Consider the following 13,344-nt stretch of genomic DNA (forward strand, 5'->3'; position numbering starts at 1 on the left):
ACTAAAAATACAAAAAACTAGCCGGGTGAGTTGGCGGGCGCCTGTAATCCCAGCTAGGGAGGCTGAGGCAGGAGAATGGCATGAACCCGGGAGGCGGAGCTTGCAATGAGCTGAGATCCGGCCACTGCACCCCAGCCTGGGCGACAGAGCGAGACTCTGTCTCAAAAAAAAAAAAAAAAAAAAGAGAGAGAGAGAGAGAAAGAGAGAAAGCGAGAGGGAGAAAGAAAGAAAGAGAGAAAGAGAGAAAGAGAGAAAGAAAAGAAAGAAAGAAAGGAAGGAAGGAAGGAAGGAAGGAAGGAAGGAAGGAAGGAAGGAAGGAAGGAAGGAAGGAAGGAAGGAAGGAAGGAAGGAGAAAAGAAAAGAAAAGAAAAGAAAAGAAAAGAAAAGAAAAGAAAAGAAAAGAAAAGAAAAGAAAAGAAAAGAAAAGAAAAGAAAAGAAAAGAAGGCGAGGCACAGTGGCTCACGCCTATAATCCCAGCACTTTGGGAGGCCAAGGTAGGTGGATCACGAGGTCAAGAGATCGAGACCATCCTGGCCAAAATGGTGAAACCCTGTTTCTACTAAAAATACAAAAAATTAGCTGGTCGTGGTGGCGTGCGCCTATAGTCCCAGCTACTTGGGAGGCTGAGGCAGCAAAATCACTTGAATCTGGGAGGTGAAGGTTGCAGTGAGCCGAGACTGCGCCACTGCACTCCAGCCTAGCGACAGAGAGAGAATCCATCTAAAAAAAAGAAAGAAAGAAAGAAGAAAGAAAAAAGAAAGAAAGAAAGGAGGGAAGGAACGAAGGAAGGAAAGAAGGAAGAAAGAAAGAAAGAAAGAAAGAAAAAGAAAGAAAGAAAAAGAAAGAAAGAGAGAGAGAGAAAGAGAAAGAAAGAAAGAAAGAAAGAAAGAAAGAAAGAAAGAAAGAAAGAAAGAAAGAAAGAAAGAAAGAAAGAAAGAAAGAAAGAAAGAAAGAGAGAGAGGTTGGGTGAGGTGACTCACACCTGTAATTCCAGTACTTTGGGAGGCTGAGACAGGTGGATCACGAGGTCAAGAGATTGAGACCATTCTGGCCAACAAAGTGAAACCCCGTCTCTGCTAAAAGTACAAAAATTAGCTGGGCATGGTAGCGTGTGCCTGTAGTCCCAGCTACTTGGGAGGTTGAGGCAGTAGAATCTCTTGAACCCCGGAGGTGGAGGTTGCAGTGAGTCAAGATCGAACAACTGAACTCTAGCCTGATGACAGAGTGAAACTCTGTCTCAAAAAAAAAAAAAAAAAAGAATGGGACAGGGAGAAGGTGATTGGATTTACACATTCTAGCCAAGCACGTAGTGATGGCTTTGCTCAATCCTGATTCCAAATACTCTGGTTCAGCCAGCTACGGTGAAGGGGAGGTGGTATAAACATGACTCCTGGGGCCCCACCACACTGTGCCTATGCAGATTAGGGAGATCTAGCCCAAGAAAAGGGTAAACCATGTGAGTTGGAGGGACATCCCAAAAGATATCCATCCTAGGGGTCTAGAGCTCATAAATCACAGCATCCTGGGTTCTCCTGGAGAAAACCTCTCTTAGAATCAGACTACCCTTCATCTCAAACATTTTCTTTTTCCTTTTTTTTTTTTTTTTTTTTGAGACAGAGTCTTGCTTTATTGCCCAGGCTGGAGCGCAGTGGCATGATCTCGGTTCACTGCAACATCCACCTCCTGGGTTCAAGCAATTATTGTGCCTCACCCTCCCAAGTAGGTGGGACTACAGGCACATGCCACCATGCCTGGTTACTTTTTGTATTTTTAGTAGAAACAGGGTTTCACTGTGTTGGCCAGGCTGGTCTTGAACTCCTGACCTTAGGTGATCTGCCCACCTTGGCTTCCCAAAGTATTGGGTTATAGGCTTAAGCCACCGTGCCTGGCCCCAAACATTTTCATGAATTAAGCCCATATCAGTAATGTGCTTTTAACGTTTCCTCCTGTAAAATGGAAAACATGAAGCATCACTAATCTCTCAAGATGACCAGGCAGAGGAAAGCAAGGGCTGCACAAAAAACAAGGGACAGCCCCATATCTCAACAGAGGCAGTGATACTGCAAAGGATTTCATGACAGAATTTCCACATCTATGGGCACAAGACCAGATCACAAGGTGAGGAGGTTTGTGGTTCCAAGGAATTTTGTCTGCGACTTATCTCTATCAGGATGGCTTCATTTCTAATTATCTTCAAGTTTTGATCCAAGAGTTTTATCTAAACCTTAGATAATATTGTATGTCATCATTGTTTGGTCCAAAGGGGCCAAAATTAGGTGGGACAATTATGTTCTTCTTGTTCCTAATGAGACTCTCAGGGAATCTGGTCCCAGTGGCCAAAGCAGTTTCCTGCAAATGCCTGCTCTGTGATTGCCCCAACGGTTACTTACACAGAGGACTAAGACCATGAGCCCCTACTCCTCACACACTCAGGACCCGCCTGTGTTTCCAAGACATTCCAACTCCCACAATAAGTAGAAGCATTGACCAGTTATGTAGAAGTGAGGAACAACTGATAGTGACAGCACCAACCTTCTCCAGGTAAGGTCGCAGAGGTGAAAAATTAAATATGTTTTGGCTCAGATGTGAAGTTCTTTTAGGAATCTTCTTTTCTACATCATCCAGATACAGGAAGTAAAGAGTACAGTACAGAGAAATAAAGTATAGGAGTCCTGAATCCATCAGTTGTCACTTGAGATTAACCCAGTAATCATCAGTCGTTCCTCCAGTCCCTTTATGAGCTGCTAACTAGTTGGGTGGGGAACACATACTCGGGACTCAAACCATCTCCTTCTCTGGCTGTCTCAGGCAGATGTATTTTATCAGTGAGCTTGCTGACATGGACAATTTCCTCCTGGCTGTGATGGCCTATGACCGCTTTGTCGCTGTGTGCCACCCCTTATATTACACAGCAAAGATGACCCATCAGCTCTGTGCCCTGCTGGTCACTGGATCACGGGTGGTTAACAGCTTGAATGCTCTGCTGCACACCCTGCTGATGGCTCGACTCTCATTCTGTGCAGACAACACCATCCCTCACGTCTTCCGTGACGTGACTCCCCTCCTGAAACTCTCCTGTTCAGACACATACCTCAATGAGGCGATGATTCTTACTGAGGCTGCCCTAGTCACGATCACCCCATATCATTCCCTAGTCATGATCACCCCATATAGGCTTCCTATATGCACATCGCCTGTGCCATCCTGAGGGTCCCATCCATGAAGGGAAGATGGAAAACTTCCTCCACCTGTGGCTCCCACCTGGCTGTGGTTCTCCTCTTCTATGGCACCATCATATCTCTGTATTTCAGCCCTTCATCCTCCCACTCAGCTCAGAGAGATATAGCAGCTGCTGTGATGTTCACAGTAGTGAGTCCCATGCTGAACCCTTTTATCTATAGTTTGAGGAACAAGGACATAAAATGGGCTCTTGGCAAAGTGGTTGGCAGGAAGACATGCTCTTACAGATGGACGTCCTGTGGAATTATCTGTCATTTCCAGGCATAGCAGTCTTTGCCAACTCATTGAAATGTAGCAGTCTGTCAAAGTGTCTTCAAGGAACTTAGAATAAATACATCCAGTAGATACTTATCAATGAACTCTGACTTAACTACAACCCTGCTCTCTTAAGTAGGTAATACATTTGTTTCTAATTATGATATTTAAAATTCTTTTACATAAAAGTCAAACTATTCCTTTCCAAGTAATCATTTTGAAAGGCTATATGTTGGCCAGGCATGGTGGCTCACACCTGTAATCCCAACACTTTTGGAGACAGCGACAGGCAGATCACCTGAGGTCAGGAGTTCGAGACCAGACTGGCCAACATGGTGAAACCCCATCTGTACTAAAAACACAAAACTTAGCCAGGCGTGGTAGTGGGTGCCTGTAATCTCAGCTGCTTGGGAGGCTGAGGCAGGAGAATCACTTGAACCCGGGAGGTGGAGGCTGCAGTGAGCCGAGATCCACCATTGCACTCCAGACAGAGCAAGACTCCGTCTCCAAAAAAAAAGAAAAAGGCTATATGTTACAAATATTTTTGCACTTTCCTGTTGTAAATGCTATTAGGCTCTACAGCACTGGTTTTCAATCATAGCTGCATTTTAGTATCATGTGGGGCACTTTGAAAATACACACAGCACATCCTCCAACAACGTTTTGTTCAATGACTTTTTCTTTTTTTTTTTTTTTTTTTGAGATAGAGTCTCGCTCTGTCGCCCAGGCTGGAGTGCAGTGGCCGGATCTCAGCTCACTGCAAGCTCCGCCTCCCGGGTTCACGCCATTCTCCTACCTCAGCCTCCCGAGTAGCTGGGACTACAGGCGCCCTCCAACTCGCCCGGCTAGTTTTTTTTTTTTTTTTTTTTTTTTTTTTTGTATTTTTTAGTAGAGACGGGGTTTTTTTTTTTTTTTTTGGAGACGGAGTCTCGCTCTGTCGCCCAGGCTGGAGTGCAGTGGCACGATCTCGGCTCACTGCAAGCTCCGCCCCCCCGGGTTCACGCCATTCTCCTGCCTCAGCCTCCCGAGTAGCTGGGACTACAGGCGCCGCCACCTCGCCCGGCTAGTTTTTTGTATTTTTTAGTAGAGATGGGGTTTCACCGTGTTAGTTAGCCAGGATGGTCTCGATCTCCTGACCTCGTGATCCGCCCGTCTCGGCCTCCCAAAGTGCTGGGATTACAGGCTTGCGCCACCGCGCCCGGCCAGAGACGGGGTTTTACCGTGTTAGCCAGGATGGTCTCTATCTCCCGACCTTGTGATCCGACCGTCTCGGCCTCCCAAAGTGCTGGGATTACAGACTTGAGCCACCGCGCCCGGCCTCTTTTTATTTCAATAGTTTTTGGGAGGCAGGTCGTTTTGTGACACCGGTAAGTTCTTCAGTGGCGATTTCTGAGACTATGGTGCACCCATCACCTTAGCCGTGTACACAGCTAATATGTAGTCTTTTATCCCTCACCCCCATCCCGCCCTTCCTCCTGAGTCCCCCAGATCCAATACGCCTTTGCATCCTGATAGCTTAGCTTGCGTCATTTGTAGTTTCATATAAATTTTAGGTTTGTTTTTCTGTTTCTGTAAAGAATGTCATTGGTATTTCGATAGGGATTGTAGGGAATCTGTAGATTGTTTTAAGTAGTAAGGACAGTTTAACAATATTGGTTCTTCCAATCCATGAAGATAGAATATCTTTCAGTTTTTGTGTGCCTTCTTCTATTTCTTTGATCAACATTTGATAGTTTTTAATTGTAGAACTCTTTCACTTCTTTAATTAATTTAATTCCTGGGTAATTTTATTTGTAGTTATTGTAAATGGAATTACGTTCTTGATTTCTTTTTCAGGTTGTTCGCTGTTGGCATATAGAAATGATACGGATTTTTGTGTGATTTTGTATCCTACAACTTTACTGAATTTGTCTATCAGTTCTAATAGTTTTTTTGGTGAGGTCTTTAGGTTTTTCCAAATATAAGGTCATATCATCTGCAAACAAGGATAATTTGACTTCTTCCTTTCCAATCTGGATGCCCTCTATTTCTTTCTCTTTCTCTGATCACTCCAGCTAGGACTTCCAGTACTATGTTGAATAACTATGGTGAAAGTGGGCACATGTTCCAGATCTTAGAGGAAAGGCTTTTAGTTTTTCCTCATTCAGCATAATAAAAGCTGTGGGTCTAATGGCCCTTTGGAGCTGAAAGTCACCCTGCTCTGGATCTCCTTTCAGATTGCTCATCATGAAGAGTGAGCCTAGAAACCCTGCCTAAGGAAATCCGAGGTTCAATCTGGGTAAAGCCAATAGAGGTGAAAAATGGAGTCGCTAGAAGTTCTCTGTGGGCAAAAATGTTGTGCTGGGAAGGCTGAGGCTGTTCCTTTTGGCCATAATTCACACTCCTGGGCCTCACACGGATTCCAAAGAATACTTCATAATTTTCAGCATCTCCTCCTCTAATTTTACTGCCTTACTTTATGGGGGTATATTTAACATAATGTGTGTCTTCCATTTCAAAGAAATAAATTTGCTATTCATTCTGTCCAGGATGCCTCACCTGTCTTCTTTCTAAGTAGCAAACTCTACGTAAATCTTCCAGATCCAAGTTAACGTCTCCTGCTCTCTGAAGCCTTTACTAATTCCCATAGGCTGAGACAGCCATGTCTTCTCCTGGGTTCACTCACAACACTCTTATTTGAATTATTGTACATGCAAGACCACCCAGTTTGTTTATTGCTGCTGCTTCTCCTAACTTCTGCTTCATCCTCAAAGCCCTCTACCGATGTGAGATGCATAGGACTCAGACATACACTGTGCCCCTCAGATACAAAGCTTGGTTCCTGACAGAGATTACTTACGCAACCCACTTTTTTTTTTTTTTTTTTTTTTGAGAAAGAATCTCGTTCTCTAGCTCAGGCTGAAGTGCAGTGGTGCAATCTCAGCTAACTGCAACGTCCGCCTCCCAGATTCAAGCGATTCTCCTACCTCAGCCTCCTGAATAGCTGGGATTACAGGTGCCCGCCATCATACCCCACTAAATTTTTATATTTTTAGTAGAGATGGGGTTTCACCATACTGGCCAGGCTGGTTTTGAACTCCTGACCTCAAGTGATCCACCCACACTGGCTTCCCAAAGTGCTGGGATTACAGGTGTGAGCCACCACGTCCCGCAGCAACCCACTTATACTGAATGTGAATGAATGAACATCATCTTAACTTTCACTTTGACATATTTAATCAGGCTAGAGGCTTAAAAATTATATTTTGGGAAAAACAATATAATATTTACATTCTAGAAAAGATTTCAAAAAAAATAAGACAGAAAATTAAAGTAACATATTGAAACATTGTTAAAAATACTTTGGTAAAAATATTTTGGTTGAAAACAATTTCAACCAGAGTTGATTTCAGGTTATGTATACCATTTTGCATCCTGATTTTTCTACTTACCATTTCCCATGTTGTCAAATACCTTCAATTGTGATGTTTACAGTTGTGTGACATTTCATGATATGGACGTATTGTAATTTATTTGGCTTAATGCCCACCAACTTTGAGCAGATTCAATTCCCTTACACATGTAAATTACATTGCAGTGGACATCAGGCCCACACAACTTTGTTTGCATTCATTAACATTTCCACAGATAACCAGTAACATTTCAACCACAAGGGCAAGTATTGGGTCATATTCCCTTACCTAGTTATTTCCACCCAATTCCACTGGCCTTTATTATCAGAGAGTCTCACCTCTCCTGTCGTTGGCAAAGGATCCCAAAGCTCACTCATCCAATGGAGTCGGCCATGCCCAAGGTTCATGAATGCCACGTATTCACTTGAGGACTGTGCACATAGTACTTTTGCCCTTTTTAATCTTTTCTTTGCTTAAATTTGAGAGGAGAAAAGAAAACGATAAAGAACTGTCAATTCTACATAGGCACACAATCAAGATGAAATTACCTCCTTCACAAATGTCTTCATTTTAAAACTTTAAAAATTGAAGTATTCCAATATGCTTGAATGTGTTTGTAACTCACTTTTATTATTTAACATTTGCTGCTCAATTTTCCCTTCAGGGCTCTGGTTGCCTTTGCTGTCAGCAACCAAACTTCTTGCTGTCAGCTCGTTCTGGGATGGCTTCAGAGGCAGAGAGGGGACTCTCTGGAGATCATACCACTCCCAGGTAGACAACATTCAGTGACTGATCCCTGGGAGGTATAAAAGCCCTGACATTTCTGCCCAGCCCAATACAACTCTGATGGCCCACTCATCTCTAGAGCTGTTCATGGCTGCCTCTGGGTTTCACTTTCTTCACTGCCCAATCCCCTTCTGGCTTCTACCTCCCACCCAAAGGCGTTGATGGTCAGTAAACATCTCTACCCCAAGTTCCGCCTTAGCATGTGCTTCTGGAGAACCCAATATGAGACAATGTTTTAATAACAGTAACAACAGCATGACAACAGTGAACAAGAATAGCTATGATGAAGGGCAGGCGAGCTCCAAAGTGGGGCATAGCCCGCGAGGGTTCTTGGCTTTGCCCAGGAAAGAATTCAAGGGCAAGCCAGAGGTAGAAGAAAACAGCTTTATTGAAGAAGCAGTGCTACAGCTCCCTGACTGCTCCTGCACAGTGGGGCTACCCCTGAGGCAGACGGCAGCAGCTTAGGGAGGTTTTGCAGTCACATTTGTACCCACTTTTAATTGCATGTAGATTAAGGGGTGGCTTATGCAGAAATTTCTAGGGAAGGGATAGTAACTTTTGGGTCATTGGGTTATTGCCATGGGAAGAGGCGGTAACTCTGGGATGTTGCCATGGCAATGGTAAATTGACATGGCGCATTGGTAGGCGTGTCTGATTGAAAGCTGCCTCTGCAGGGACCCTGTTTTAGCTGGTACTCAATCTGGTACAGTGTACAAGACCCATCTCTAGAGTCAAGTCCCGCCTCCTACCTCAGCTACACCATGTTGCCTTACCAGAGATTAAAAGCCAGGGGCTAATCCATTTGCCGTATTACTAACCACTCTTTGAAAACATCACTTGGTATTTTATTTGAAGAGATAATTTTGCAAGATACAGTGAAGCTATCCAGTCATTTCACCTGATTTCTCTGTGTGATTCGCATTGTTACTATTACTTTCTTTTTAAAACTTATGATGCCATCAGTTTCTTAAACACCATTCTCTGCTTGTTTCTTGTTTCCTTGCCCACCCCCCACTTTTTTTTTTTGTCGCCCAGGGTGGAGTGCAATGTCACCATCTCAGGTCACTGCAACCTCTGCTTCTCGGGTTCAAGTGATTCTCCTGCCTCAGCCTCCCAAGGAGATGGGATTACCGGCACCCACCACCATGCCGGGCTAATTTTTGTATGTTTAGTAGAGATGGGGTTTCACCATGTTGGCCAGGCTGGTCTTGAACTCCTGACCTCAGGTGATCCACCTGCCTCGGCCTCCCAAAGTGCTGGGATTATAGCCATGAGCCACCATGCCCAGCTGCCCCATTGGTTTTGTCACCTTCTCCTCTTCCATCATCCCCTATGTTCCTCCTGGGCTTAATCCTTGGACTTCTTTCTCACTCTATATTCTCCCCCTGGCCAATTACATCCACTTTCGTTTCTATAACTGAACCTGTATATACTGGTGACTTCTCAATCTGTATCTGCCAGACCTCCATTTGGCCTGTAGACCCATGATGTCCAGCTCTTGGGCTCCTCCAACTGAATGTCTTATATGACTTCACACTTAACATTTCTTAAATGGAACCCAGTATCTCCCCACTGCTACCATCAACACCACGACCCACACTAACATGCACAGACACACCATATACTTCTTTTCTGCCTACACTGCCTATCTCAATTAATGGTACCACCATGTGGCCATCCTCTTACCCCCTCCCTTATCCCACATATTCAAACAGTCACTAATTACTCTGCATGCTACCTCCTTAACATCCTTCAAAATTATTTCTTACTGTAGTGGGTAGAATTGTATCCTCCCAAAATATATGTTCAAGTCCTAACTCCTAGTACCTATGAATGTGACCATATTTGGAATAGAGTCTTAGCAGATGTAATCAAGATGAGGTTATGCAGGATATGGTAGGCCTTACCCCAGTGACTGGTATTCCTATAAGAAGAGGGAAATGGCCAGGTTCAGTGGCTCACGCCTATAATCCAGGCACTTAGGGAGGCTGAGGCACGTGGATCAGGAGTTCGAGGTCAGGAGTTCAAGGCCAGCATGACCTACATGGTGAAATCCTGTCTCTACTAAAAAGACAAAAAATTAGGCAGGCGTGGTGGCGCGCGCCTGTAATCCCAGCTACTTGAGAGGCTGAGACAGAATTGCTTGAACCCTAGAGGCAGAGGTTGCAGTGAGTCAAGATAATGCCATTGCACTCCAGCCTGAGCAACAAGAGTGAAACTACATCTCAGAAAAAAAAAAAAAAAAAGAGAAAGAGAGAAATTTGAACACATAGAACCCCAAGCAAAGACAGAGAAGACACTCAGGGATAATGCCAGGTGAAGATGATGGCAGAAACTGAAATGATGCATCTGCAAGACATGGAAAACCAAGAGTTGCTGACTGCCACAAGAAGCTAGAAGAGAGGCATGGAACAGCCTTTGGAAGAAATAAATGCTGCCGACCTCTTGATTTTGGATTTCAAGCCTCCAGAACAATGAGATAATACATTTCTGTTGTTTTTAAAATCTAGTTTGTGGTACTTCATTACAGTGGCCATAGGAATACATCATCCTAATAGAATTGTTTGCCTTATCCTTCTCAATGCCTTGTACAGCCTTCGGCTGCTGTTATTTGCATTCCTCTTACGTCTTCTGCCATGAGCTTATAAAGCCTTTGGAAGCCTTAAAAGAAAGATCAGGGCCGGGCGCGATGGCTCAAGCCTGTAATCCCAGCACTTTGGGAGGCCGAGACGGGCGGATCACGAGGTTAGGAGATCGAGAACATCCTGGCTAACACGGTGAAACCCCGTCTCTACTAAAAAATACAAAAAATTGGCCGGGCGCGGTGGCTCAAGCCTGTAATCCCAGCACTTTGGGAGGCCGAGACGGGCGGATCATGAGGTCAGGAGATCGAGACCATGCTGGCTAACCCAGTGAAACCCTGTCTCTACTAAAAAATACAAAAAACTAGCCGGGCGTGGTGGCGGGCGCCTGTAGTCCCAGCTACTCGGGAGGCTGAGGCAGGAGAATGGCGTGAACCCGGGAGGTGGAGCTTGCAGTGAGCTGAGATCCAGCCACTGCACTCCAGCCTGGGCAATAGAACCAGACTCCGTCTCAAAAAAAAAAAATAAATAAATAAATAAATAAAAAATACAAAAAATTAGCCGGGCGAGGTGGCGGGCGCCTGTAGTCCCAGCTACTCGGGAGGCTGAGGCAGGAGAATGGCGTAAACCCGGGAGGCAGAGCTTACAGCGAGCTGAGATCCGGTCACTGCACTCCAGCCTGGGCGACAGAGAGAGACTCTGCCTCAAAAAAAAAAAAAAAAAAAGAAAGATCAGATCATTATTCACATTTGTGCATGTAAGTGCTACGCACTGGATTTGGTTCAAGTAAAGTGTATAATGTTTCATGAATAATGAACAAATAGAAGGAATCAGTACCCTGGGGATTTTTTTTGTGTGTCTTTCTCCTTGTCTTCTCCCTATCTCGAAACTAAGCTGTATGCATGAGTGCAGGGGCCCAGTTTTATCACCTTGTTCCTGGGATGTTCTAGTTGCTATACGACTATTGTTTGCCTAAATAAATGACTACATGAAAACGAATATGATGTGGAAGTCACTAGAGAGAAAGATGAAAAGCTTCCTAAAGGAGATGATGGACTTGGCTCAGTTCTCCCCCACCCACCTTGTACCAAAGTTGCCCAAGCCATATTAAAGCCTGAAGTAAAAGGAAAAATACATACCATCATACACATGTTTTTATGTATTTTCTTAAACAATTAGTTTTTCCAGAACACTTAAAAGAGTTAAAAAAAAAAATGGAAAAACGATTGGATGAGGTGGCTTATGCCTGTAATCCCAGCACTTGGGGGCCCGAAGTGGGAGAATTGCTTGAACCCAGAAGTTCAAGACCAGTATGGGCAACATAAAATTAAAAAAGATAAAAAAAATTGAAAAACCGAAAAAGTAGCTACATTAAAACTCAAACTACGGCCGGGCGCGGTGGCTCAAGCCTGTAATCCCAGCACTTTGGGAGGCCGAGATGGGTGGATCACGAGGTCAGGAGATCGAGACCATCCTGGTTAACACGGTGAAACCCCATCTCTACTAAAAATACAAAAAAATTAGCCGGGCGTGGTGGCAGGCGCCTGTAGTCCCAGCTACTCGGGAGGCTGAGGCAGGAGAATGGCGTGAACCCAGGAGGCGGAGCTTGCAGTGAGCCGAGATAGTGCCACTGCACTCCAGCCTGGGCGACAGAGCGAGACATCGCCTCAAAAAAAAAAAAAAAAAAAAAAAAAAAAAAAAAAAAAAACTCAAACTACTGGGCCGGGTGCGGTGGCTCACGTCTGTAATCTCAGCACTTTGGGAGGCTGAGGTGGGGCGGATCACGAGGTCAGGAGATCGAGACCATCCTGGCTGACATGGTGAAACCCCGTCTCTACTAAAAATCCAAAAAATTAGCCAGGCGTGGTGGCGGGCACCTGTAGTGCCAGCTACTTGGGAGGCTGAGGCAGGAGAATGGCGTGAACCCGGGAGGCGGAGCTTTCAGTGAGCTCAGATCGCGCCACTGCACTCCAGCCTGGGTGGCAGAGCGCGATTCCGTCAAAAAAAAAAAAAAAAACCCAACTCAAACTATTTTAAGCTTCACTGATTTGTACCCAGACAGGATCTTGTTTTTTTCACTCAGGCTGGAGTGCAGTGGTGCAATCACGGCTCACTGCAGTCTCAACCTCTCCAGCTCAAGCCATCCTCCCGTTTCAGCCTCCCAAGTAGCTGGGAATAAAGGTGTGCCAGCACAGCCAGCTTTTTTTTTTTTTTTTTAAATAGAGACAGGGTCTCACTATGTTGGCCGGGCTGGTCTCGAATTTGTGGGCTCAAGCTATCCTCCTGTCTCAGCCTCCAAAAGTGCCGAGATTACAGGCGTGAGCCACCACGCCCGGCCCCAAACCAAAATATTTTAAAATACGGTCGCAGCTTTACAAGGAGGATACCCTCTGAGAAATGTGTTGCTCTTGGGCTGCAAACCCGAAGAGAGTGTTACTGTACCAGTCCGTGTAGGCAACTGCGACACAAACATTTGCGTATCTAAACCTATGTAAACACAGAAAAGGTGGAGTGAAAATGCGGTATTTATAATCTTAGAGAACCATAGTCGTATATGCGGTTTGTTGTTGACCAAAACATCATTTGGGGGCCCACGACTGTATTACATTCCCAGCGCCAGTGGTAGCAAACATCAACAGTATTTTCAAAATCTAATTATTTGCTTACCTTGGTTTCAACTGAAAGAATTGCCAGAGTATTTGACAATGTCTTTTGACCAAATGAAGAGCTAAAATATAGCTTGTATCTTACTGGTCTTTGCATTAAGTTTGCTTTTTAAAAATATCGCATTAAAATATTATTTATCTTCATTACTAAATTTTTTTGGCCCCAATAAGTTTTGCGCGTGCTTCAGTTTTGCCTGCGCGAAATCGGGAGTCTCCCGGACGCAAACGACCTCTCCCAGCAAGTGAACAGCCCCTGGCTAGTCCACCACGCGCAGGCGCAGGGCGGCAGGGACGAACCCGGAAGTCCCTCCCTGAGAAAGCGCCGCACAAGCCCTCGAACGGGACCAATCCGAGGCTGCGTCGTCCAGCTCTCCTTGCCCCGCCCCCTGCAGGTTTTTCTTTGCTTATCCAATAATAGAGGA

General features: G+C 44.9%; 1 protein-coding gene and 1 long non-coding RNA gene across 2 annotated transcripts in view; one reads left to right on the plus strand and one right to left on the minus strand.

The window, feature by feature from the left end:
* Nucleotides 1-13,288, minus strand: part of LOC140711651 (uncharacterized) — a 28,665-nt gene extending 15,377 nt beyond the window's left edge. The window contains exons 1-2 of the long non-coding RNA XR_012092903.1: nt 12,924-13,288; nt 7,227-7,360 (exon numbers count right to left, since the gene is read on the minus strand). This is a non-coding gene — a long non-coding RNA (uncharacterized lncRNA). The remainder of the gene's footprint in view (nt 1-7,226; nt 7,361-12,923) is intronic.
* LOC103231714 (putative olfactory receptor 1F2) lies at nt 1,314-3,653 on the plus strand. Its single transcript, XM_073015686.1, is given in 3 exon segments — nt 1,314-1,376; nt 2,754-3,161; nt 3,164-3,653. Coding segments are annotated over 3 exon segments (816 nt in total). The 3' UTR covers nt 3,509-3,653.
* Nucleotides 13,289-13,344: the final 56 nt, after the last annotated feature.

The sequence above is a fragment of the Chlorocebus sabaeus genome, chromosome 5, assembly GCF_047675955.1.
Source record: "Chlorocebus sabaeus isolate Y175 chromosome 5, mChlSab1.0.hap1, whole genome shotgun sequence".
Lineage (NCBI taxonomy): Eukaryota > Metazoa > Chordata > Mammalia > Primates > Cercopithecidae > Chlorocebus > Chlorocebus sabaeus.